The following is a 27,627-nucleotide window of genomic DNA, read 5'->3' as shown; positions in this document are numbered from 1 at the left end:
TACGTATTTGTCTGCGTGTGCCGGAGTGTGTGGCAGAGAATGTGTTTGGCTGCATTGCATCTGCATTGGATGGCCAATAATTGAGTTGCTTAAAAGTTGTATTGAATGGCATCAAATGCAATTCAATTGCGACGAATGCAAAGCGAAAACAAAATGGCGGATAAAAAGGGCACGTCCAAATATTAAATAGCTCTTTAAAGGGAACTTGCATGGATATACAGATAAAGAAGTCAATAGACAAATAGCGACAGAGATATGTGACGAACTTATAGGTATATATTTTTATACATACATAGTTAGACTTACGAGCATGATATATGGATGTATAAATATATGGATAGCTATAGATATGGATTAATAGATATAGGTATATACATACATATATAATAACAGTTTGCGTTGAGACTGATAAATAAGAATGTTCAATGCCCTCTAAGCTAAAAGGAGACTCATAATTTCTGTGTGTGTGTTTTTTTTTTTTATTAATCATGTATTCCATATTCTAGTCATTTGTATTTCAATCATATAAATATTGTGTTTTATTTGTGTTTTATTTCTTTTTTATTATTTTGTTTCAACAAGGCTGCTATCGATCGTTGATTCTTGGTTTGATTGTTTGATTGATGGCTTGCTTGATTGTTTGATCGATCGCTTGTTTGATTGTTCGATTGATTGTTTGCTTGATGGTTTGTTTGATTCTTTGATTAATTGTTTCTTAGATTGTTTGATTGATCGCTTGATTGATTGTTTATCTGATTTTTTGATTGATTTTTTGATTGATTGTTTGCTTGATTGTTTGATTGATGGTACGTTTGATAGTTTGATGGTTAGTTTGATTGGTTGTCTGATTGATGGTTCGTTTGATTCGTTGATTAATGGTTCGTTTGATTGTATGATGGATGGTTTAATTGATTGTTTGATTGATGGTTCATTTGATTCTTTGATTGCTGGTTTGTTTGATTGTTTGATTGATGGTTTGATTGATGGTTCATTTGATTCTTCGATTGATGGTTCGGTTGATTGTTTGATTGATTGCTTGTTTGATTCTTTGATTGCTGGTTTGTTTGATTGTTTGATTGATTGTTTGATTGATGGTTCATTTGATTCTTCGATTGATGGTTTGGTTGATTGATTGATTGATTGCTTGTTTGATTGTTTGATTGCTGGTTTGTTTGATTGTTTGATTGATGGTTTGCTTAATGGTTTAATTTTATGTTTGATTGATTGTTTGATTGATGGGTCATTTGATTCTTTGATTGATGGTTCGTTGGATTGTTTGATCGATCGCTTGTTTGATTGTACGATTGATTGTTTGCTTGATTGTTTGATTGATGGTTTGATTGCTTCTTTGCTTGATGGTTTAACTTTATGTTTGATTGATTGTTTGCTTGATTGTTTGATTGATTGATTGTTTGATTGTTTGATCGATTGTTTGCTTGATTGTTTGATTGAATGCGTGATTGATTGCTTGATTGATTGCTTGTTTGATTGCTTGATTGATTGTTTGATTGTTTTTTTAATTGCTTGCTTAGTTGATTGTTTGACTGATTCTGATTTGGTTACCCGCATTCGCTTCTTTCGACGCCTCTCTCTTTGCTGTTGCTCCCGCTGCTCTTTACCCTCTTGTTTACGCTGTAGCTTACGCTGTTGGTAACATCGTTTTTTGCGCTTTGGTTTGCTTTCTTCATTTTGTCTTTCTAGTTCTTTTCTTTGCCAATATTGTTGTTGTAGCAAGCTTTCCCTTACTTCTGCTTGTGCTTTCCATTTCTGCTCAAATGTTTCTATTTCGTTTTCTTCGGGGTTTGGTTGGAACATTTGAAGATCTTGTTGTAGTAGGCTTTGTGCCTGTTTATGCCAATTTAACCTATGAATTTTTTGTGTTTGTAGTAGGCGGCGCCATTGTTGTTTTAGTTGTAATTCATACATATGTTGTAGTGCTCCCCATCCTAGGTTTTGTAATTGCTTGTCTTGTTGTTGAGCTGGTTGTATTTGGTTTGATGGTTGTTGGTCGTGTTGTTGCTGGTCTGGTTGTTGTTCGTCTTGTTGTTGTTCATCTTGTTGTTGCTCTGCTTGTTGTTGGTGTGGTAGTTGTTGGTATTGCTGTTGTTGGTCTTGTTGTTGCTGGTCTGGTAGTTGTTGGTCGTGTTGCTGTTGGTCTGGTAGTTGTTGGTCTGGTAGTTGTTGGTCTAGTAGTTGTTGGTATTGCTGTTGTTGGCCTGGTAGTTGTTGGTATTGCTGTTGTTGGTCTTGTTGCTGGTCTGGTTGTTGTTGGTCTGGTAGTTGTTGGTCTGGTAGTTGTTGGTATTGCTGTTGTTGGTCTTGTTGTTGCTGGTCTAGTAGTTGTTGGTATTGCTGTTGTTGGTCTTGTTGTTGCTGGTCTGGTAGTTGTTGGTCGTGTTGCTGTTGGTCTGGTTGTTGTTGGTCTGGTAGTTGTTGGTCTGGTAGTTGTTGGTCTAGTAGTTGTTGGTCTAGTAGTTGTTGGTATTGCTGTTGTTGGTCTGGTTGTTGTTGGTCTTGTATTTGGAGTTGTTGTTGCTGCTTATTTATTTTGTACTTTTGCCTTTCTTGTTTCATTAAATTGTTTGCCTTGCTTTTCCATATTTTCCTTTGCACTTTTTGTGTTTCTAGTACGCGTTTCCATTGTTTTCGTAGTAGTAGGCGGTACGTTAGCTTTCTTATTTCCCATTCTCTTTGGCGTAGTAGTCGTTGGTCTAGTCGCTTTTGGTTTTCTTGCTCTTGGCTTTCTTGTTCTTGGCTTTCTTTTTCTTGGCTTTCTTGTTCTTGGCTTTCTTTTTCTTGGCTTTCTTGTTCTTGGCTTTCTTGATGTTGGTTTTCTGGTTGCTGGTTTTGTTGTATATTTTCCTGTTGTTGTTTGAGTAGTTCTTGTTGCTGTTTTAGCCATTGTTGCTTTTTCAATTGTTGATATTGTATCATGCGTTGCCATAAAGGGTTTTGTGCCTTCCATTGCTCTTGGTTTGGTTGTTGTTGTTGGTTTTCTTGTTGGTGTTGTGGGTTGCTTTGTTGTTGTTGGTCTTCAGGTTGTTGTTGTTGGTTTGCTGGTGGTTGGTGTTCTGGTTGTTGCTGTTGTTGTTGGTTTTCTGGTGGTTGTTGCTCTTGTTGTTGGTTTTCTGGTGGTTGTTGTTGGTTTTCTGGTTGTTGCTGTTGTTGTTGGTTTTCTGGTTGTTGTTGTTCGTTTGATTGTTGCTGGTTTTCTGGTTGTTGCTGTTGTTCGTTTGGTTGTTGTTGCTTGAAAATTTTTTCTTGATGCTTTTGCCATTGCAGCTTACGCCATTGTTCTTTTAGTTGTTGTTGTTGCTCTGATTGCCATTGCGGAGTCTGTTGCTCCAGCGTCAGTTCTCGTTGGTGTTTCTGCCATTTCTGCCATTGGTGCTTCTGCCACAGCTGCCATTTTTGTTGTAGATGTGCTCGCCACCGTGGGTTAGCTTGCAATATCTTGAGTTGTTGCTGTTGTTTTTGCCAGATCTGCCACCTTCGTTGTTGTTGTGCTCGCCATAGTGGGTTTTCTTGTTTCTTCTTGAGTGTTTCTTGTTGTTTCTCCCATTGTTCTTGTTGCTTTTGCCGTTGCTGTTCTAGTTCTTCTTGTTGCTGTTTCTCCTTTAACAGCTGCTGCTCTGCTTGCCACTTATGATTTAGCTCCTTCTGTTTCTCTAGTTGCTCTCTTAGGGGCTGATGCTTCGCTTGCCATTTCAGATTTTCTTGCTTTGTCAATATATCCGATTGTTTTGCCATAGCTTTTTGGTTATGTTTATGTAGAGCTTCTCTTAGTTCTTGTTGATATTTTATCCATTCTTGTCTTTCCTTATCTACTTCTATTTTCAGTTTGTCATACTTCTCTTTTACCAATCTCTCGGCTTCTTGTCTTGCACTTTGGTATTCTGCTTCTCTTTCATCCATTATTTGCATTTTCCTTCTTTCCTCTTGTAATTGTTCTTCCCATATTTTTTGCTGTTCTTTTTGCCATTCTTTATTACTCAGATCTTCTTCCAGTCGTCGCGCTTGTTCTGCTTGCCAATCTGGGTCTTGTAGTTCTAGTTGTTGTTCTAGTTGTTGTTCTAGTTGTTTTTGTTCTAGTTGTTTTTGTTCTAGTTGTTGTTGTTCTAGTTGTTGTTGTTGTTGCTGCTTTAGCAGCATTTGTTGTTTTAGTGCCTCCCTCTCTTTTTCTAGTTCCCTCTGCCGTTCTTCTTCTTGTCGTCGCTTTTCCAGCTCCTCTCTTTCTTGTTGTCTTTTGCGTAGTAGTTCTAGACCTCTCTGTTGTCTGCGATCTAGTCTTTCTTCTCTGCGTTGTCTTTTCTCTTGATTGCGTTCGTGTCTTTCTTTTCGCCTTATCTCTTTAGCTGCCTGCGCTCGTTGTTCTTCTTCTTCTATGATCTTTAATACTTCGTCATAATTCTTGGCTAGCAGCGTGCAGCTGTCGAAGTCCCGAAACTTCACGATCAATCCTGTCAAGAGCTCTGTGGCCCGATCCTTGCGCGCCAACGAATCTGGTGTGAAGATCTTGTCGTATTGACGCGTGGAGAATTTCAGCTTGAGGATCATCAGTTCACATTTCTGGACCACCTTCTGCAGTGGAGTCAAGGGCGTGACCGCGTCTATTGGTTCGTATATGTACCTGCTCAAGAACCTCCATAGTTCCGGATTCCGATATATACACGGACGGCACATGCGGAACTCATCCAGCTGGCCTTCAAAGTCACTTGGAGGGAACACATTGAAGCATTCCGTGCAAGCCAAATGAACGAGTTCCTTGAATATAAAACAAGATTGGACGCGGATCGGATCGGATATAGGTCGCTACTTACATCACAATCAGTCTCGCTCAATGAGCTTTCTTTCTCTTCTTCTATTGTGTCGTCCATTGATCAGCAGCTGGATTTTCCGCCTATGTAGTCCTGTCTATTTTTCTGTGAATAACACTGACGATATTACTGCTAGCTCAACTGACGTCGACAGGCATATTCGCTAAGGCGACTGAGATCAAATCAAATGCTGATACCAGACCCATAGTCTGCTGTATACAAGTTTTTACACTAAAGTACTGTAAAAGCAAAAACTACTCAGGCGATTTTTGTCATCCAGTGCTTATTTGAATGAGTTTTTTAAGGCTTTACCAACACTTTTCGATACAGTGTTGGCTAAGAGTAAAACTTGCGGAACTCTGTCTAGGGTCACTTGCAACACAGTTTGGGCCACTCGAAAAAGTGTTGGATAAGAACACTCAATGCGTTTTACAGCACTTGCTTGAAGACGCCATTGGGCAATCTCTCGCTCAATTATGAGCAGCTGGTTACACGGCGACAGTAGAGAGCGGGTCACGAAATGAAAGGGGGAATGAAGTGACTTCCAATCACACACACATGCACATTAGTGTGTCCGTGTGTGTGTGTGTGTGTGAACGTTCATTTGGCTGCTCGAGTAACGCATTCAGCGTATGCAATGGCTCTGCACTGTTTTCAATTTCGTTGTGCACAACGAAGCAGCAGGCGAACCCAACACCTGCAATTTACCAACCAGGTGGACAGGGAGAGACGGAGAGACGGACAGACGGAGAGACGGAGAGGGGGAGTCGTATTTAGCTAGCGACTGGGAGCTGGACAAAGGTTTAACCTCGTCGCCGTCTAACCTCACTCACTCACTCACTCCGGCCAGCCGCAGCCAGAGCTCGTGCTTTGGTCCATTGCTGGCACCACTCAATTCAAATGAATCCCTGTTTGGCTACCACTTGACAATGGCGACACACACACACACACACACACACACACACACACATACATACGCTCACCCTGGACGAGATCTCTCGCTGTGTGTGCGAGTCAGTGAACTTAATTTGGTCACACACAATTGATTCTTTTTACGGGTATACTCTTTCACACACACGCACACACACACACACACACACACACACACATACTCAAACATTAAGCTGTTATTGTTGTGCCAAGCAAAAGTACACTGAAAGAAATCTCCAGCTTGACTACTTCTCTTAGGCTAGGCCATGATGTAGCTGGATTTACACTTGGAATACTTACGATTTCGGAGACACCGTGCAGGAGATTACAGTTGCAGAACTTATTTTTCTGCTAAAAGCACTTTTTGAAATTTAAAATTGAAATTCAAAATTGAAATTTAATTTTTTTTATTTAATTTTTTTTTTTTACTGTCGAAGCTTTAGACTCGTAGCACACACGCACGCAACTGAAACTGATTCTGTTCGTCCCCCCTATATATATATATACTTGATTTTGACTGCAACGCCTACTTCTATTACTATTTTACACTGATTTTTCATTTTCAATGAGCTCGAAGTATAACAAAAACTCTCTCTCTCTCTCTCTCTCGCTCTTTCTCTCTCTCTTTTGCTCTCTGTCAGGAAAACACTTTTTTTTTTTTTTTTTTTTTTTTTTTAAGAGAAATTATAAAATGTATTTATTTACAGCTTAGCGCACCGCTACCTAATTGGTAACTTAATCTAAACAGATATTTACAAAAATTTATTTACTTAAAAGCTATATTATCTATTATCTTATATATATAAAAGAGAGTTGTGTAAAAGTGCTCCAACACTTATAACTTCATATGTGCTGGACCAATTTTCATGGTTTTTGATTTGTTGGATTTGTCTCCGCCACGAGTAGGTCAATAGATCTTTAAAATACTGAAAAAATTTGACGAATACTTGAAAAACGAAATTTCCATTTATACTCAGTAGCCTTGACAGCAGTGACAGTTTCGGTCCCGTATAGAAGTAAATATAAAAATGTAGTCAGTCAGTATACGGCACAGCCTCGAGCAGACCTGACTATTCAACAAAAAAAAAAAAAAAAAATTTTCCAAATCAAAAAGAAAAATATTTCAAATCAAAAATCTGCAAAAATTCAAAAAAATCAAAAGATTAAAACCTGATTGTTAAAAAAAAAAAAATAAAAAATTAAAATTTCGAAATTCAAAAAAAAAAAAAAAAAGTTAATTATTAAAAAGTGTATTTTTGGCTTTTTATATTTTTGGACTTTTAAACTTTATAAATATTTCAAATCAAAAATCTGCAAAAATTAAAAAAAAAATCAAAAGATTAAAACCTGACTAATCAAAAATAAATAAAAAATTCAAAATTCGAAATTAAAAAAAAAAAGTTAATTATTAAAAAGTGTATTTTTGGCTTTTTATATTTTTGGACTTTTAAACTTTATAAATATTTCAAATCAAAAATCTGCAAAAATAAAAAAAAATCAAAAGATTAAAACCTGACTAATCAAAAATAAATAAAAAATTCAAAATTCGAAATTAAAAAAAAAAGTTAATTATTAAAAAGTGTATTTTTGGCTTTTTATATTTTTGGACTTTTAAACTTTATAAATAATAATTGTGCGCGTGCGTACAAAAGCTAAATATCTCGAAAGTTCAGGTATTTGTTTGTCTAAAACATAAATTTGTGTAAATTATTTATATTTATATTTCTCGATTGTTTTATATGGTTTTGTGCGAGGGCAGTATTACTATTAATAAAGTGCCGCGTCCTAGAAGATCTAATCTTTCCCGGCGGACCCATAATGCAATTAGGCAACGGAATATCGCGAGTCAATTATCTGACGAAGAGCGAGAAATCGCTCGAGAAAGGCGCCGCGTTAGTACCCAGCAAAGAAGGGCCTTAATTCGTGCTTCTCAAAGAGAGGCAGCCCGTGAAATGGCAATAAGAAATGGTTCAAGGGTTGATTTGAATCGAGAAGCGTTTCGATATGATTGCACCATTGACTATAGCTTGAATCGTTTAGTTTGCATTGGTCCAATGGACGTTGTTTGCCAGCATTGTGGCGCATTGAAGTTTGCTGGTGAAACGCCCGGTTTGTGCTGCCTTAGTGGTAAAGTGACATTGCCATTAGTGGTCCCGCCACCAGAGCCATTGCGTTCCCTGCTTTATGGCGAAACACTAGAATCACGACATTTTCTAGCGAACACTCAAAAATACAATGCCTGTTTCCAAATGACTTCATTTGGGGCGGAAATTATTGGAGGCGGATATAATCCGACATTTAATAAATTAATCTGAGTGTATCCCAACCTGAACAACATAGCTTTCAAAAATTTTTTACCTAGAAATAATATAGAGGGCAATGCAACGTTTGCTGGGCCAGCTAGTTATTAATATTATATGCATATATTCTTGTTAAATCTGGAGGTGTTAAAGGAAAACACTTCTAAAGTCATTATTGCTTCTTTGCAAAGTTTTGGGCTCTCATGCCCGCTGTTGCACTCAATGCCAGTCATGTTCGACATGCATATTTCTCTCAGTGTTTATTTAGCTAGGGGCCAGCAGCCAGGTGCCAGCACCCTGAATCAACAGGAGGAGCAGCAGCCGCAGCAGGAGGAGCAGCAGCAGGGGGCAAGTCCGTGGGGCTGACGACGTTTTGTTACCTTGTGCAAAACTCGTTTTGTAATTTGTGGCTGAAACAATGCAATTAAGTTGACATTAAGTGAAGTTCGCCAGCGCTCGACGTAGCCGCAGCCCGCCCAGCCCACTAATGCGACGCCCCCAAGGCCACCTGCTGACGCTGTCTCTACATCGACTTTAGCTCCAGCTCCATTTCCATTTTGCAGCCAACATCGCATTTCATCAGTCGCACCGCAAGCTCATTCCATTGTATGTGTGTGCACATGTGTGTGTGCGTGTGTGTGTGTGTGTGTATGTGTGTGGTATGGTAATGACAACCAAGAGGTCATTTCTGTGGCCAATTTGACAAGATGCTCTTGCATATTGCAGTCGCCGCTTGACATCGACTTCAGGCCTTTCCATATTTCAGCAGCCTGCTGTTCAATCAAACAAAGGGCAGGAATCCCAAGTGCTCGTTCAGCAGTAAAAAGTGTATAGTAAGTTGTAGTGTTGTTAACAACACTTGAAATTCATTTGACCATTGTTGAGCTGTGGCATTTTTGATAATTCAACTCAAAGGTTTACTGAGCTGGAGCATTAGCAAATCAAAGCAAATCAAATCATTTGGTCAATTGGAGGCTCAGTCAAAAGTTCAATGGGCCATCCATCAGTTGGACTTCTAATCAGTTAGTCAATCAACATGTTAGTCAGTCAGTGAGTCAGCTATTCATTAAGTAAACCAAGCATAGGTCAATAGTCAAGCTGGATCTAAGTCATCCAATACCTTGGCCAATCAATCTGCATGTAAGTTGATCAGTCAATCAATCATCAATCGGGTTCTTTATTGTTAAAAAAGTCAGTCAATTAATTCAATTCAATAAATCAGTCAATCAGCTAGAACGTTAATCAGTCAGTCAATCAGCCACAAGCTCATTTATTCCCTTAGTCAATCAGGCATTCATGAAGTTGAGCAGTCATCAATCATCATCAGTCAAAGTTAGCAAATGGCATCACTCAATCACTCAATCAGGCATTAATTGTCCTCTGATCCTCTGAATCAATCACCTAGTCAGTCATCAATCAGTCTGCAAACCATTCTGTTTGCAAAAGGCAGCCGTCAATCAATCAAGCACTAGTCCACCTTTAATCATCTATATCAATCAACTTGTTAATCATTAATCCGCCCGTTGAATACTCAATCAGCCAGCTAATCAGTCATTTACACAGCCCATAAATCAATCAATCATACTCTGAGTCAATCGGGCCGGAAGTCCATCATTGAATCACTTGACACACTCCATTCCCTGAGCATTGTTGACTAAATGGAATTGTGTAATATCGTAGCTGCTCTCCGCGCGCCCCTCTATCCCTCGGTAATCTCCATTTAGGGCTTGCTCCATGGAATGAAATTCCTTTCGGTCTGCTTGATGAATGCCATTTTTCAAGTATTTTTGTGCTCGAGTTCGTTAAGAGCCTCGAATGCATTTGCCCAGCATGCGCGCATTTCTTAAATGGCATTTGTGCCTTGAGCATTCGCTGGTGACCAGGACTCTACCCCCTTCCCGCCCCTGCCGCCCCTGCCGCGCCGCCATGCGTCTTTAACGCCTCTGAAATTTGAGGCAAATTGTGAGCTTGGCTCAAAAACATTCCGCACCATTCCGTGCATAGTATGACACAAAGATAATGCTGCGGATGGCAAAAAAGATTGTGAATTGTTAAGTACACATACAGCCATATATGGGCACACACACACACACACACACACACGCACACACACACACGGTTGCCTGCACGCCGTCTGGCTGTAGGCGCGAGTAGGGGCGAGTGCAAGGACATGCCTATGCCTCGTTGTTTCTTGGCACGCACAGTGGCATGCGAGCGCCTAACCCCACTGTGCCGCCTCCTGCTTCAGCCCGCCTCTATACTCTAGCCTCTGTATGCTTTCGGCCTTTGTGTGTGGGTGGCGAGTTAAGGAGGGGGCGGGAGGCGGCGGGCGGTGCTCTTGCTGTACTGCATGTGACAAAAGCAGCTGCCTTTTGTTTGACTAGCGCGCCCTTGGCGCCCAATGAATGCGTGTGTGTGTGTATTTTCGACTGTGTGTGTGTCTGTGTGTGTGTGGGTGTGTGAGCTGAAGCATTCAAATAATTAAACTCATCAAGTTGCCTTATGAGCATTTCACGCAGTCCACAGACCCACAACCTGCCGGCCTAGCCCTCGTCTTCCCTTCGCTCGCCCTCCGTCTCCTGCTTGGTTTTAGTCTAATCTTCTTTGTTTTCCTTTCGCTTTGCTTCTTCTTTTTTTGTTGTTGCTGCTGCTGCTGAGCACAAAAGCCGAGCGCAACGAGTCGAGTGCAGAGCGGCGACCTGTCCTCGAGCGGAGCAGCGACCACATCAACGTGCCGCACATCCTGCACACACACACACACATACACAACGAGACACGCCTACGCTCTATCTATCTGTGTTGGCACGCATAATCCTTGATCTTTTGTTAGTTGTTTGCTCAACTTCTGGCTGCTGTTTGTTTGTCAGCGACAGAGCCCGTCGCCGGCTCGGCTCTGCTGCTGCTCTTTAGCTATCTTTCTAAATTATTAATTAAAGTATTTAACAAATATGCAAAAGTTTGCCCTCAGCACCGCCAGCACACAAAATCCCCACCCCCTTCTCCAGCTGCCTAATCCCAGGGCGCCCCCTGTGTGACGCCTACTTCGGCAAGCGCCTTAGCCGAGTTCATTCAGCAGCAAATTGTCGACTAGTTAATAATGTGGCCAGCACACTCCCACGTGTGTGTGTGTGTGTGTGTGCATGTGTGTGTATCTTTGTGATGTTGACTTTTGCATCTTTTTGATGTTTCATTGCCGCATCAAAGACATTTGCCACATAGTTGTGCGTCAGAGCCTTCCTGCTCGTGTCACGAGCCGCGAATAGCTCAACAGCTCAAGCTAGAGCAGATATGTCCTTTCAGCAAGCTCGCAAGGCCCTCAGCTGAGACATAAGACATCCAGAATAGTTTGTTTCCTGACCTAACTTTAGAGAGTAGCTGCTTGGAATATCCGTCTCCTGTTATTCCTTCTCTATTCTATTCTCTCATCATCTAGTCCAGATACTTCCAGCCCATAACTTGTCAAGCTCCGTCATTGCCAACGTCTGCCTCACTGATCTCGCTTATGCCAAAGACCTTTCGAGGAACGCAGCACTCGCCGCTGCCACTTAAAGTGTCCTTTAATAGAAGCGCACAGGACAGAAGAGTGCATCGATTGGCTTTTGAAGGATGATTGGTTTGGTGCGATTTTGCTCTCTCTCTTTACTCTTTGATTTGCCCTGTTGAGGTGACGGCGAGCGTCGCTGGGCATAAGATGCTGGAAGTGCAGCAGCTGCCACGCCCCTTCGCTACTTTCGCCAGTTTCGTCACTTGACTTGGAGTTACTTAGCAGCGCAGGGACTTAACATTTGGCGTTGTCCTGTCAGCTGCCAGGTCCAGTCCTGCTCCATGGCCCAGTCAGCTGCCTGCTTGCTGGCTTATAGCATGGAAATCCTTTTTGCGTAAATCCTCAACTACATTTGACCGCATCCACGCACATTTACGTAAGCTGATTACGCGCGAGTGTTGCTCACTGTCCACTGCCCATTAGCGCTCACTGTATGCGTGTGTCTCTCATTCCCTCTCTCTCTGTGTGTGTGTGTGTGGGTGTATGGCGTCCGGTCCGGCTCGACATGTCCGTGCTTTTGTAGTGCAGCTTTAAAAGTCGAGCGAGGCGCATTCGTGATGCAGCCCAGTGCTCATTAGGCAGAGTACGAAACTGAGCAGAAGGTGTGGCCTCTACCTTCGCCTCACTGCCGCCACGCCCCCTCCTGCCATTGCTGCTCTCCCTCTGTAGCCCCCTTGAACAGTGCTGCTCATAAATATTTGCACAGGCGCCCAAACGAAATGACAGCTTTGGAATGTCAAGTGTATGTGCATACTTTGAATAACGTGCAACAACAACGGCGACAAGACAAAGCAATTGCAAAACAAGTTAGACTACAGGCGAGACGGGGCGTGTCTGACTGCTGGATACGCTGTAAACTGTGAGCAGGCTCCAGCAGATATATTAAATATATAAATATATCGATAGTTGGGATAGGTACCTCTGGTAGAGCTATGGCATAGCTTTTCTTTAACTTTTTATTTGGCTTCGACTTCAGACTTCAACTTGGTTAAGATCCGACTGCTAGATACGCTTTAAGCTAGAAGTTGGTTAAGTAGAGCGAGTGTGCTGCTATCGATATATATCGATAGTAGGCATGCGTGCCTCTGGTATGACATAGCATTACCATTTCTTCAGCTTCGACTTCATCTTGGCCAAGATCTGACTGCTAGATACACTGTGAACTGTAAGCGGGCTAAAATAAAGTGTTTATGCTGCTATCGATATATATCGATAGTAAGTATGGGCACCTCTGCTATGACATAGCCTTTCCTTTAGCTTTGACTTCATGCTTCATCTTAGATGAGCCAAGATCGCAGTTGGCTTCTTGCAGCTGTCGCTCCATCATGCGACAGGGTATACAAATTGGATGGGGGCTTGAGATGTGACAGGTTGCATTTTCAACATATATTCACGCATGTTGTGCGGCTAGAGCTGGGACCGGGTGGCTTGCGTTGGCTGCGGTGGTTCGGCCTGGTGGTTTTCGCCTTTGCAGTGGCTGTCAAAAAATGTAAACGTTGCCAGCTTCTGGCACTTAAAACAAAAACGAGAGACGACTGCGCCGCGCTTTCACAATAATGATGATGTTCGCGAATAATGATAATGATGAACGTAAGCGGGAACGAAACTGCGCATGAGACTGAGGCTGAGAATGGGACTGAGACTGAGACAGAATGAGATGAATGTTGAGGATGTTAAGGACGATGATGCAGGGCGCTCTTTAATTCAAATGCAAAGAGTCGAGCGAACAGCCTCGACCTGCAGTCACCGTCGCGCATCTTCAACCAACTTGCGGAGGGTGGTTGGGTGGTTGGGCGGTTGGGCGGTTGGCACATACCCTTCACTTTTTGGCGAGTGCTCAACGTTTCATGATAAATAATGCAGCTGTAGCAATGGGGTTTATTTTTTGCTATTTCAGTTTTCTTCAGCTGTCGCTGTCGGTCGGCTCAGAACTTACCTGAAAGCTAGCCACCTGGCTGCAGCGTCACTCACCGCGCCCCAGCACACCACTCCGCACCACTCATTTGTTGACACATAGTTTGTAGTTGGCAAACAGCAGCAGCAGCAGCAGCAACTGTGCTGCACCTGAAGATGCTTTGTATAAATTTGAATATTTTAACAATAAAAGCAACATTATTGCAATGCAAAATGTGAGAGAGACAAAGGATGATAAATACAGCGAGGCAGATGAAGAGTGAGTGAGGGGGAGCGGGAGAGCGGGTGTGTAAAGAAGATGAAAAGACTTGCTGTGCAGCCAAACAACACTGAAAGAAAAAATTGTTTACCAATTTCAAATCATGTAACAGGTCAGTTATCGATAGTCATATTCGAGCAGCTGCTATCGATAACATTTATTTATTTATCTTGAACATCTCGTCCGAATGATCCACGAGCCATGATTGTGAGCAGATCCATGGCCTCTGCTTTGATCATGCCTGAGAGCAAAGAGTTTGAGTAAATACGAAGTTCTATTCAGATTTTCTATATAAGTGTGGAAGGGGTTGATTAGTGGTAGGGAATATACAGCAACCATTTCATCGGGAAGACGGTGCCCATCAAAGCTCAAGCTACGACGAATGGCACAATACGTGCTTGAACGAACAGTGGTATGATGTGATATATACTGCAGTGATTCTAAGTCATTAAACGTCTATAATTCATAGACGACACCAGCTGTAAAGTCAATGTTATACATAACATTCTAAATTGGGAAGATCTTCGAGCACCTCCTGCCGCTTTAAAACATTATTTGACATACAATGAATGACATTGCCAAACTGATGAACGCCCTATGAAGGAGTGGCAAATCAAATAAAAAAGCCCAGCTGATATCACAGCACAGCTCTCCCACCTGTATAACTATTGACCTGCTCTCCATCCAACCAATTGCAGGCCCATAAATAAATAAATTTGTTTATAGAGCTGAAACAGAATATAATTGAAATTCATTCGAATCGGGCCCGACTATGATTAAATGAGTACAAACAGTTGAATGTTGGTTGACATTTAGCTTTATATTCATTTATTTATTTATTTGTAATTAATTCATTAGTTTTTATTTATTCTTAGACCCTTGATATCCTCAGAAGTGTGTGTGGTTTATTTTATAATTCAACTTAATACGCTTAAAATATATATTTATATATATTATTAATTATTACATATACATACATATATAATCATTATTATTAGTATTATTATTATTATTATTATTAGTATTATTATTATATTGTATGCATATTCGCTTGCTGTAATATAATGCCATATATAATTGTTCTTCTATATATATATATATTTATATATATATGAATATGTATATATATACATATATATCTATATATATATTCATATTCATATATTTATATATATATATAATCATATGCTTAGTTATAAATTGTCTGCTTTGACTTCTTTCCTTCGCGCGTTTTTAGTCGTTTTCTTAGCTCATTTTAGCGTTCTTTTCGGGATCTTACGGGACTTTTTCACTAGGTTTACAAAAAAAAAAAAATTGTATTTTTACTTTACTTTAAGTAGAATTTGTCCTACAATATTTTTTTAAATATTATTTTCTATTTTTATTTTTTTCTTTTGTGAAATACATAGTTGATATTCTACAAACTTTAAGTTTTCATTATAATTTTTTTTTTTTGTGAGTGTGGTATTTCGTTTCTTTTTTTTTTTTTTTTTGTCTAGTAAATATAATTTGTTCCTTTTCTGTAATAATAATATGAACTGTTTTTTTTTTTTTTTTTTTTCTTTACTTTAGTTTGTATTTAGTTTATTTATCGGTTTTTTATTATATCTCATAAATTCTTGTTGTTGCTAAATTTTGTTTTCATTTTCTTCATCTCTGTTGTTGTTGTAGTTGCAGTTCGCTTTAGTGCTGTTCGTGTGTGTGTGTGTGAGTGACTGTGGAAGTGTTTGTGTGTGTGTGTGGCAGTGTGTGTTTCGTATCCTTTGTTTGTGTGTGCAAAACGTTTAAATGTTAATTTTTTTGTTTATCTCAATTGTTTCCCTGTTTCTTTATTTGCTAAGTATTTTTTATGTATTTTCTTTTTGTGTTTTCTGCTTGACTTTGCCTTATTTGACGGCGCTCTAACATAAATATACTAAAATATCATTTTATGTACATATAAATATTTTTATTTATTAATTTTTTTTTTAGTGTTTTTTACTTTAACTTAAGCCATTTTATGCTTTGCTCTAAGATTTTTTTGTTTGTTTTTTATTCCTTTTTTTAGTGTGCAATTCAGCTCTTAGTTTTTGTTTGGCTTCTTATTTTTTTTTTTTTTTTGCTTTAGTATTTTGTTGCTTTTGAAGCAATTTTTAATGTGTTTTTTTTTTATTTATTTATTTTTTTTTTAACTTTTTACCATGTTTTGTTTTTGTTGTTTAATGCTTGCCAAATTCTAATAGGTAACTGACTCCTGCTCTTTATTTTCTTTGTCAAATTGTTTTTGGTTTGCCAATTAACAACAGAAACCCGAATCGAGAAAGAAAAGATCTAAAAAGTGATCAAAGTACACACAAAATACATACCAGTTAAATACCATAAATACCAAATGGTATTCATATCTTAGTTGATACATATACATATACATATATATGTTTTTTTGTTTGAGTTTTTTTTTTTTTTTTTTACATTTACATTTATATAAATTTCCGTTTCTTAGGCGCGAGCGACAAGAAAAGCCACAAAAAAACAGTTGGAAAAGAAATGGATCAATGCATGGTGCTAGTATATATACTCGTATGCGTTATATAACACTAGTTTACTAGGTAATTAGTTTTGCTTTCTATTTTGTTTTTTTTTTTTTTTTTTAGTATTTACACTTACACACACGAAAAAAAAAAACAGATCTGTTTGCTGATTAGGGCTATCGCGACGTGACTGGTGGTACCTACAACTAGTTACAGTTATAGCTGAAGCTTTTGATATAACGCTATGTATGCTAAATATGTGTGTATGTATGCGTGGCACACACACACGACCCCAAACACACACATACACACATACACATAGTCTACATACATGTATGCATGTGCATATGCCTATGTATCTAGCTAGCAGTTGCTTAGGTCGGGTGCGGTGTTTGCCAAGTTCCATTAATGAATACAAACTAAACGTGTTATCGTTATCGCTATCGGCTAACGTCTATTGACTAACAGCTATCGGCTATCGTTTATCATTTATCGTCTATCGTCTATCGTTAGTATTAGTTCTCTGTTTCGCCCACCTCTACCGCTTCATGCTCTTCCTTCATATTTATTTTCTTAGTTTCATTTATGTTTTGCTTTTGTTTTCATTTTGTTTTTGGCCACGTTTGCAAAATTTTTAAAAAATTTTCTTGTTTTGGGTTTTCGCTTTTGCAACTAATTCAGCAATTTTTCTCTTCCCTCTTTAGTTTTCCCTATGCCAAAACTATATTTGTTTTATTCTCTTCTCTCTGCATTACTTAAGCGCTAAAAGATTAAAAAAAAATTGTTTATTTTTATTTCGTATATATTTTTACAATATTTTATTCTAAGTAGTTATTCTTTTTTTTTTTTTTTTTTGCAATAAATTCGATAAGCACCAATTCATCAAAAAACGAAAAAATTCTTTCAAAATCAAAAACTTCAATCCAAATGAAAATTCAAACTCGTGTTGATGTCGCGAGTCAAAAAGATTTGCTCGAGCTTTATGGTTGGACGGAAAAAATGAACCAGCTGCGATGTGAAACGGATATCGGAAATCGGAATCGAATCTCGATTGAATTTTGTTGTTTTCTGTAGGGTATTCCCACTATCTAATTGTTTAATACTGTGTTGTTGTTTTTTTTTTCTTTTTTTATTTAAAGTTTCATTTATTTATTTATACTTGTGTTTTTCTGTTTTTACTCGCAAAACTTAAAAATAATAACAAAACATTTTACATATCATAATATATTTAAGGCTAAAAGTTAGTTTAGGATGCAAAAAAAAAAAAGTTTTTAATTTATAATAATGTTTATGCATTAAGATTAAGATTAAATATTTTAATACTCCTCGCAATAATAAATTAATTAAATGTAGGCATAAAAAATAATTTTAAAAAGTATTTTAAGCAATAAATGATTTTTTTTTGTGTTCATGTATGTAAAAGCTAAATTTGGAGTTTTTTAAATTTTAGGTTTAAAATTGGATTTTCTTTTTAACAATTTTGCTTGGCCTGTTTTATTGGCGGCGTCGTTTTACAGTTACAATTACAGTTATAGTTATGGCGCATATATATGTTAAATATATATATATTTAATTTTTAGCTGAATATTCTTTCTTAGTTCTTATTTAGTTATTTATCCTTTTGTTTTCCGTTTGTATACATACGAAGTAGGCTACAATGCATATAGCGTGAGCTTGTGTTCTTTTTTTCTTGTGGTTCTTCCTTTTCTATTTCTTCCGTACGTTGTCGTCTGTCTCCGTCTCCTTCTCTGTGTTTGGTCTAAACTTGGCTTAGATTAGCTACAGCTGCGACGACGCCTAAAACTATGCTTGCATTTCTTTTTGTTTTTGTTTTTGTTTTTAAATATATTTATATACACTTATGATGGATATACATATATAAGTCGCTAGATATATATGTATGTGTACACATCTAGTATTTTTTTTCTTATGGGACATATAGCATATTTTTTGCCTCGACTTTCGCGTTCAACTTTTGCTCTGTATATATGTGTATGTGTGTGTGTGTGTGTGTGTATGTGTTTTTGTCTTGGTTGATTTTGTTTAAAACTATGCCAGTCTCAAAAAGCTCGAGTACCACAATTATATAACAAAAAAAAAAAAAAAAAAAATTCCATCTTCATTTTTGTTGTTGTGTTTTTCTCTCGTAATATTTTATAGGTCTATGCCCTATCTCATATTAAGATGCGACTGCGGCTGCGTCAAGTTTTCCTTATTGTGTGTGTGTGTGTGTTGGTGTATGTGCATATACACATACATATTTGCCTATATATATATATATATACGTGTGTGTATATATATTTAGTATTTTTCATGTTTTTCTTTTTGTTTTTTTGGCGCTTCCATTAAATATATATAAATATTTGTATGAACTGCCGTTTGCTACGATATTTGCATATATGTATATATTGACCACATACACACGCACACATATACATCTACACACGCACACACATATACACCAATATATGCATGTATATATGCTATAGCTCTAATGGCATATCATATATATAGATATATATAATATTTATCCTTTACTTTTTATGCATTTGCTCTGTCGCATTTCTAATCTCTAACGATTAATAATTATCAAAAAAAAAAAATCTTGTTTAGCTTGGACTTAAAAAAAAAAAAAAGAATTGATTAACATATTTGTATATATATATATATTTATAGTTTATTCTGTAGGCCTATTATTTAGTATTTAGTACAGTTGCGCCTTCTCTTTGTCTCTATCTCTTGCGATTCTCTGTCTCTGTCTCTGTCTCTGTTTCTGTCTCTGTTCCTTTGCTAACCCAGTGGCTATAATACTCGTATTTATGATAATTATAAATATTTAGTTATATTTAGTGGGCTTTCCTGTGTGTTACTGCGTAGTTGGGAGGGGTTCCTAGGAGCTAACAGGCGACTGGCTCCGCATCTGGCGCCGCTTCGTGGTCGTCCGTGGACCAGCTGAGGCTGCGCCGCCGACGCTGGGCATTGGAGACGCCGGCCGCACCGCCAGTGGCGCCCTTCTTCTTCACGAACTTGATGTTGTAGGGATCCTCGGCCAGCTCCGGGTAGAGCGCCACATCGTGTATATACTCACCCTCATAGTTGTTGGCATAGCTCTGCTTGAGTATCTCGTCGCTCTCCTGCTGGGTCCACTCGAGCGCGGTGGTTAGGCCGCTGCGCAGCGCCTCCTTCTCGCGGTGCCAGGCCTTGCGCACCGCCGTCAGCTTGGCGTGGTGCATCAGGCGCTGCTGCTCCTTGGCAACGGTGGTGCCGTATCGCAAATTGATGATCGCATGCGCCCCATGAATCTTGACGTCCAAGTAGTTGCCGCCAGATGAGCTGCCAGCGCCGGCACCGCCGGCTGCTGCGCCCGCCCCACCGGCTGCCGTCGACTCGCGCGTGATCTCATGGAAGGTGGTGTTCACCTGACCCTGTAGACGCTTCAGCTGCTGGCGATCCTCGCTGGCGCGCCACGCATCCTCCTTGACAAAGAAGAACGAGTCCTGCTGGGCATTGTGCACCACAAAGGTGAACGGCAGCAGCTTGGACCGGTTGAAGACGCTCGTATAGACATCCCGATAGATGGCGTTCGCGGCCGGCACGCTGGACACGATCGCCTGGCCGTCAGCGGTGCGCGACACCACGATGCCTTTGCCAAACGGCGGCTCCGTGTCGGAGCCAATGATCCGCGGCGAGGGGTCCATGACATCGCACTTCAGGGCGGAGCGCGGTGGCGCCGAGAGCTGCTCAAAGTCGGACATGCGTCGGACGTTGAGATGGGCCAGGAAGCCGCTCTCGACGGCCATGGTGGGTATGTTGTCGAAGGGACGGCGCATGTTAAGCGCGATTGGATTGGTCGGCGGGCGGCCCCACAGCGCCGGGGGCTGCCACAAGTCCTTGGCCAGCTGCGGCATGAGGTTGCCCACGTTGTAGCCGAGGGTGCGCAGCCAGCTGGCAAAGTCGGCGGGATAGTGACGCTCCTGACCCACATTGATGGGGTCGTTGCCATTGAAGCGATACAAATGGAGGCGCGTGGGCGTGATGATGCGCTCGGCGACTCGCTGCCAGTCGGGCGACATCCACTGGCCAATCAACGGATCATAGACCCGTCCATCGCCCATGTGCACAAGCGTCGTCACCTGGTCCAAAATGCCGCCACAGAAATCGATGGGCAAATACAGATATGGATTCGAATCGTAGACGATATGACCGAAGGGCGAACGCATTATCTCCCGAATGCCCTCGCCGTACTGGTTGAAGAGCATCAGCGGGGTGCCGCTCTGGTCCGTGGCCACGTAGTACTTGTGCCTGTACACCTGCGCGTAGATCAGGTGGCCCACATCGTCATAGGTCAGCGACATCAGCTTGCCATCGCGCGGCGAATAGATCTGCGATACCTCATAGGGGCGCTGCTGATTCGTGTAGAAGAACTGCGTCACATTGCCGAAGTTATCCTTGCGCGTGGTCAAGCGCTTCAGATGATCATAGTAGTACCGGACATCGAACCGTCCGCGCTTCGAGGCACGCACCAAGAGACCCTGCGTATTGTAGTGGAAGCGCTCCTCCCGCGCATTCTGCGCCACCAAGCCCCTCGCGTCGTACTTGTACTGCCCCTCGCCGAACTTGACGATACGGTCCTGGGCATTGTACTCCATGGGTATGGTGTTGCCGCGGTACGTCAGCGATAGCAGATTGCCGTTGTCGTCGTAGCGGAAGCCCCACGGCTCTTGCGCCTCGACGCCCACCAGCTGCCCATCGCAGTCCCAGGTGTAGTTCTTCACATTCGTGTAGCTGTTGACGGCCATGTTGCGGGTGTAGGTGCGTGTCTGGGAGATGCGTCCGTGGACACCGTACGTGAACTCCATGCGGAACACCTCCAGCCGATGGATGGACAGGGCCATGCACTGCGTCTGGAAGCGACCGTCGACGGTGCGCGTAAAGCCAGCGGTGCCGTCGTGCAGCTGGGTCTGATTCAGCGCTGGCCGCGTGAACTTGAACTGGCCAATCAGGCTGGGCTGTCCGGTGCGTCTGTCGTAGGCGTACGCCTGGCTGGGCAAGCTCTGCCCGCCGATACGGCCCTGGAGTGCCACCACGCGCAGCTGGCTGTCATATTCGTAGCTGAACTTGGCATTGCTCAGGCCCGTCTTGGCCACGTAGTCGATGCGCTCCTCGGTCAAGAGACCCGCGGCGTACTCAAAGTCCCAGCGGTACTCCAGCTCCCGCTCGGCATGCGACACGGTGCTGGGCATGCCAGTGGCATCGTTGTACTGGAACTCGCTGCGTCCGTCGCCGTGCACCACCTCCGTCAGCTGGCCGGCTGCATTGTAGCGATAGACGATGCGAGCACCGTCCCCGGGCAATATGGTCTGCAGTAGAGCACCCGCATGGCTGTAGTGCTGCAGATAGGCGCGCGTGCTGCCCGGCGGCGTGTAGGTGCACCGAATGAAGCCGATCGAGGTCTGCATGCTGAAGCTGTGCCGTGTGCCCGACGGCAGGACGACATGCCTCAAGCCGCCGGCATCATCGTACTGCAGCACAAACTTACGCTGGCTGGCCAAGCCGATCTCCGAGACGAGGTTCCAGTCGTTGTACACGAAGCTGATGATGCCATCCTGCTGTGAGGTGATCTCCGAGAGCAGGCCGTGACGATCGTAGCTGTACTTCAGCTCAGCCGGTCCCCAGGCCCAGCCCTCGACACGATTGAAGCGATCGTAGGTGATGTTCACGGGATATCCATTCGTCGGATAGTATGACTTGGGCAAGCCGGACTGATCGTAGGCCACAATCAGTATGGGCGTGCGATTCGCATCGTAGAACGTCTCCCGATTGGTGAACTGATCGAACTCGACGCCAATGACACGCGACTGATTCACCCATATCTCGCGATTCAGCGTCTGCTGGGGATTGCGCACATCGCCGACCAGATTGTAGACGGAGTACATCGAGTTGGTTAGGCCATCGCCCATGGTGACGCTCTGGTGCGACCACATGGCCAGCATTTCGGCCTCGACGGGCAGCGCCGCCTCCAGCAGGGGATGCCGAGCCACGGCCGATGCCTCGACGACGACTCCATTGGCGCCGTGTATGACCAGCGTATTGTTGGCCTTCAGTTCGGCATCGGCGTGGGCGCGTCCGCGTTTCAGGAACGTCGACCGTACGCCACCCAGCACCAGCAGCTCGTTGGCATTGCCGTCGCCGGCGGCGCCTACGCCGGACACGCGCTCCCGGGAGAAGAGCGATTCGACAGAGGCGTGCACATAGATCGTGAGTCCCTTGTTGTCCGCCAGCTGTGAGGTGATGCGCACGATCTCGCCGCTGGGCAGTATCATGCCCGTGACACGACCAAATTCATCGTACTGATAGATGTACGTCTCGCCGCCCGAGGAACGCGAGTTCAGCAGACCCGTATTGCTGTCGTAGTCCAGCTCGATCTCCTGGCGCCCCTTCTCGCTCAGCTTGGTCATAATGCCGATGCCATTGATCTGTATCTCCGACTTGTGATCCTGGGTATTCTCAATGGAGCTCACCACGTTGCTGTAGTCACGCAAGAACTGTATCTTATTGCCGGACGCATCCGTCACTGTGGATAGGCGGCCAAAGCTCGTGTTCTTCGAGTAGAGGAAACTGTAGCGTGTCTTGCCCGATGTCAGATCCTTGGTGGCCACATGCTGGCCATATCGATTGAACACATAGATCTCACTGGACGGCGGGAACGGTATATGGAATTCGCCATTCTCATCGTGCGACGGCAAATAGTGCTCCAAGGCGAGCACATGCAGCGAACCTGCAAAGGGCAAGGGGAAAGGTATTGCGTTAGTGTGAGAGGGGAGAAGATCAAGTACTGTAACAGGTGGCATTCTCTGAATACTTTCTCTTAATGTTAACTCAGCTGGGCTTTTGGCCTTTTTCTCTTCCTCTTCCTCCTCTTCTGTTTACGACAATCTAGTTTGCTTTGAATCGATGGCCCTATGCTTAACTATCGATAGTTAACTATGAATCTATCGATACTTAACCCATAGTGCTTTTCAGTGTTGCCACCTTTTCAGCTGAATAAAAAAAGCTAAATCTAGCTGGAAATGCAACGAAAACAAGCTGTACATAGAGAAATGTCTATTTGGAAATTTTCGGAATTTTTTTTTTTCTATTTTTTAAATTTAACAATGGGTTAAGCTAGCTACCCTATGTACGTAGACATCCTAGCACGCTCAGTAGTCATATTTTCATTTTCTTTTCGCAGTTTTTCCTAGTTTTCTTCAATCATTTTCAGTGCTTTTCACACAGCATTTATATGGCATTGTGGACGAAATATGATAGCTATTGTGCGCTCACACAGGCAGCTGCCTGGACTCAACAATAAAACTCTATTGGTGCAATCCTTTAGCTTTACGGCATCTCAGTGCTGTTGTGCTTCAGTATTTGTGCAATATAAAATACCTTTCAAAATGGTCATTAAATGTGTCTTGCTATTGTAGGCCATCATCTCACTCACTCCCTCTCTCTCTCTCTCTCTCTCTTTCTTTTGACTGCATTTGCTTAAGCTAAACGCCAACTTCTTGCAGCTGTTTGCTTTTACAGAGCCCCCTCCACACAACGACTGCCCATAAAACGTAGCAAGTTTTAAAATCTCTGCACCAAAAAAATATGTGAGAGCAAGAGAGGGACAGTGCTGGAGTGAGAGAGAGAGAGAGAGAGAGAGAGAGAGAGGCAGAGAAGTGTCTGCCTGCCTTAAGTATTTTTGTGCAATTTGCTGGCTGTTGTTCCACAGTTGTTGCCGTTGCTGTTGCCTGTGTTGCGTTACATTTTAAGTTAGTGTTGGTAAATCGCTTTGGATTTGCATAAATTTGCTTGTTTTTGCCAGCTTTGCATGACAAACACCGACGACAACAGTTGACAACACTGACAGACAGAGACACAGACGAAATGTTGGCAATAAGTAGCTGCAGTTGCTTCCATTACTGCTGACAGCCACTGTAGTCTACTTTCATAACTCGCACCTATACACAGGCACACAGACACACATACACATGCATATATACTCATATACATACATATATTTCGCATTGAATAGAAACTGTTTCAAGTGTAATGAGATATCCGACTGAAATATCGTCTGCATTTTGGGCAACTGTTTTGCTTTTACTCACGACCATCGCAAATCATGAGCATATTCGATATGAGTGGGTGCAATGGAAATGCCTTTTCCTCACTTTTCTCATTATCCATGAGCGATTCGAATTTACTTTATATATCAGCTGCCTGAGCTGAAACTTTGATTGAAACTTTGATTCAATCAACAGTCCTGGGAGTATATCTAGGAAGATGGGAAGCAGTTTGAATAAAAGAAATAAATCATTTTATATGTTATTTATTTTATTTATTTTTTGTTATTTATTTATTTTTATTTATTTATTTATTATGTTACATTATTTCTTTATTTATTATTTATTTTATTTATTTTTTAATTTATTTATTTTTACTTCTTTATTTTCTTTATTATTTATTTATTATTTATTTTATTTATTTCCTCCACTCAATTCCCTACCCATTTTCATTAAACCCTACTTCTTTTACCCTAAACCCATTGAAAATGAGGAGTCAGGGCATATGATTAGGTTTTCTTAAAGGCGTGGCAGACTCCATTACGTATACATATATAGTTTTCAGCAGACTAAGCAGCTCAGTCGATTCAACCTTATCCGTTCGTCTGTCCGTTCTTCTATACGCTCGTCTGTCCGTCACTTCATCTCTGGAGCAGTCTACCTGTCTATCCGTCTATCCGTATATCCACATCAACCTCTATACCCACAAGAGCTAAGGTCTCGCAATTCTCTTCAGGGTATCATCTAGTCGGACATACCCGGCTAGAGTTTTTTTTTGCTTCTTTAAGTGTATTAGAATTTTGTTTTTCCTTGCTCTAACGCTATGAGCCGTACCACATGCCCAGCACTCACTCAATTCCATTCCCCCTTCCCCACTCCCCTTCTCCCTTCCCCATTCCTGATGCCTGATTCCCATTCCCATTCGCATTCACATTAAAATGATAATCGCTCGCATATGACAATAAAATATTTAAGACGTTGTTTGGCTGTTCGTTTCCATTGTTGTTCTCATTGTTGTTGCTGTTGTTGTAGCAGTTGTTGTTGCTGTTGTCGGTGTTGATTTGATTGCGTTACAGTTCATTTACCCAGCGCGCTAGAAGAAGAGCCAAATAGTTCGGTAGCTGAGCTGAGTTGAACGGAGCTGAGCTGCGCCCGCTGTTGGCTGAGTATCCATTTTTGGGGTCACAATTTGGGACAAGTTTTCCATGTTTGCGGGCAACGCAAAAACAGGAGCAACTGCGGGTAGGGGCAGAGTGTAGAGGGTAGAGCGCGGCGGGTAGAGAAGTAAGGGCTCAGCTGAGGTAGCTGCTGGATTTTCAGGACGCAGGACATTGGCAGAGCGCCAAATGCTGTGGCGTCAACGATTGAGCGAATTTCAATGCAATGCAATTCGCTCCACTGGATGTAGCGAGGGCGTGCCCCACCCCCTGTGTGCGTGTCAGTGTTGGTGTGTGTGTGTGTGTGTATAATGTAATGTAATGTAATGGTAATGACCCCATAAAGTGAACAACTTGTTTGTGCTCGTCGCTGTGCCAAAGGGCTGGCTGCCAGTCAGTCGCCTCGCTCTGCCCCCCCCACTCTCCCCCTCTCTCTCTCTCTCTCTGGCTGTGCAAAAAGGGGTTCTTGTGCTCACGCCCACATGCTCAGCATGTATCGGTTTTTGTGGGTCTATTGGTCTATCGGTTTGTCGTTCAGTCGCTCACTCGTTCAGCTTCACTGATTTTAAGCTGTTTTTCTAGCTGGCATATGCGACAGCGCACAAGTGTTGCCAATATTCATTCAAATGGAATTTAAATGCATTTGCGCTATCTACCTTCTTCTTCTTCTTCTTCTACTACTTTGTGTGCTTGCTGTGCCAGTCGGAGGTCGGCTAAGAATAAGTTCTTGTTGCTTAGTTACAGTTAGTTAGGACTATTCAAATGTGAATGCAGCCTGAATGGCAAAACGTTTACGAATGCAGCACAAAGAGGAGACAATGAAAAGTGCGCAACAGCAAAAGAGAAGGAAGTGGGGAGAAGCATAGCAGTCTGTAACTGTAAATAGTTACGAATGCTGCATACAAAGACTCTATTCCATTTTGAGAGAGAGCGAGAGAGATAGAGAGAGAGAGAGAGAGAGCGATAGATAGATAGATAGATAGAAAAGTAGATTGTGCTATCAAAAGTTCCATCGCACATATATTGCTAGCCGAGCGTAGTGCAATTCAGGGTTGCCACCTTTTCCATAGTTTCTCATTTCAACTTTTTATAGCTTATGAAACTCAATTTTAATGAGTTTTTCTTTTTAATTAAGGGCCAAGTATCGACTACTCCTGCTCTCACACATTCTCTCACACTCGCTCGTGGGCGATTAATGAGTTTGGGCCACAACTTTTCTGATTATTCCCAGCTACCCCTCAGCTACCCCTCAGCTGCTCTCAGCGTTGCCAGCTCGCTCATTGATCAGCTTTTGCGTTGTCATTTGCTCCAATTCGCAGTGTCTAAGCCGGGCCGCTGCTCTGTCTCTAGCCCAGAGGGTTGGGCTTTTCCTATGCTAGTCGCAACGCATTTAACGCAACAATTTTTCACACACACTCGACTACACTGAGCAAAATAATCAACTTACTTGCAGAGCACTAATTATAGCTAAATGAAATTTTGCATCAGAGTGTAGTCTGTATATAGATGTATATATATCTATACCTATATATATACTATCTATCTATAGCCCTTTATCTACTTCACTTTTTCGCTCAGTGTAGCTCCTTGCATTGGCACTTAAGCTATAAGCTTTTAATGAAGCTTATTTACGTTTTGCTCGGTCTAACAAAAACCTCCAACGCCTGCCCCCTTCACATGTTTTACTACCGACTGTCTTCTACACACACACACACACACACATACACATTGCGCTTTTGATTAATGCATGCTCATAGCTTTCAGCTGGGCGTGGAATGGGGGTTTGGGGCTCGGCTCGAGGTTTTGCTTTCGCTTCGCATTACAAGCGCCAATTCGCCGCGTAGGTAATAAGATTGATTTTCACTTTTTCGCTTTTGGCCAAAACCAGACCAGATCCCACTCTAGGCCCCGCTGCCTGCCTGCCTGCCTGCCTGCCTGCTCCCCCTCTAGGCAATCACTCACACGTGGAGACTCTGTCTTTCCATTTCCGGCGCGACTAAAACTTGATTAATTATAGTCATTGATTTGCTTTCCACGGCTGGCACTGCTGATACTCCTGCCGATTCTCCTGCTCCTGCTGCTACGCCTGCTCCTGCTACTCCTGCT

At 42.1% G+C, this 27,627-nt stretch overlaps 2 protein-coding genes across 10 annotated transcripts in view; both read right to left on the bottom strand.

Annotated features, from left to right (window-relative positions):
• Positions 1-463: 463 nt before the first annotated feature.
• Positions 464-6,233, bottom strand: LOC149267847 (uncharacterized). Its single transcript, XM_089473852.1, has 3 exons — positions 6,048-6,233; positions 4,821-4,922; positions 464-4,764 (listed from the first exon to the last, which is right to left on the bottom strand). Exons 2-3 carry the CDS (start codon positions 4,875-4,877, stop codon positions 565-567), a joined length of 4,257 nt encoding a protein of 1,418 aa, XP_089329978.1. The 5' UTR covers positions 4,878-4,922; positions 6,048-6,233; the 3' UTR covers positions 464-564.
• A 9,597-nt stretch (positions 6,234-15,830) lies between these two features.
• The window catches only part of Ten-a (Teneurin-a transmembrane protein), a 308,074-nt gene continuing 296,277 nt past the window's right edge, over positions 15,831-27,627 (bottom strand). For all 9 annotated transcript variants that reach the window (XM_089474227.1, XM_089474225.1, XM_089474232.1 and 6 more), the window contains one exon: positions 15,831-23,049. In XM_089474227.1, the coding sequence (XP_089330353.1) occupies positions 19,169-23,049 (3,881 nt within the window). In that variant the 3' untranslated portion in view covers positions 15,831-19,168. The remainder of the gene's footprint in view (positions 23,050-27,627) is intronic.

Source organism: Drosophila arizonae, chromosome X (genome assembly GCF_054131065.1).
Source record: "Drosophila arizonae isolate 15081-1271.41 chromosome X, UAZ_ARI_1.0, whole genome shotgun sequence".
NCBI lineage: Eukaryota > Metazoa > Arthropoda > Insecta > Diptera > Drosophilidae > Drosophila > Drosophila arizonae.
The sequence above is the reverse complement of the archived record's forward strand: the minus strand, read 5'-3'. Positions and strand labels throughout refer to the sequence as shown.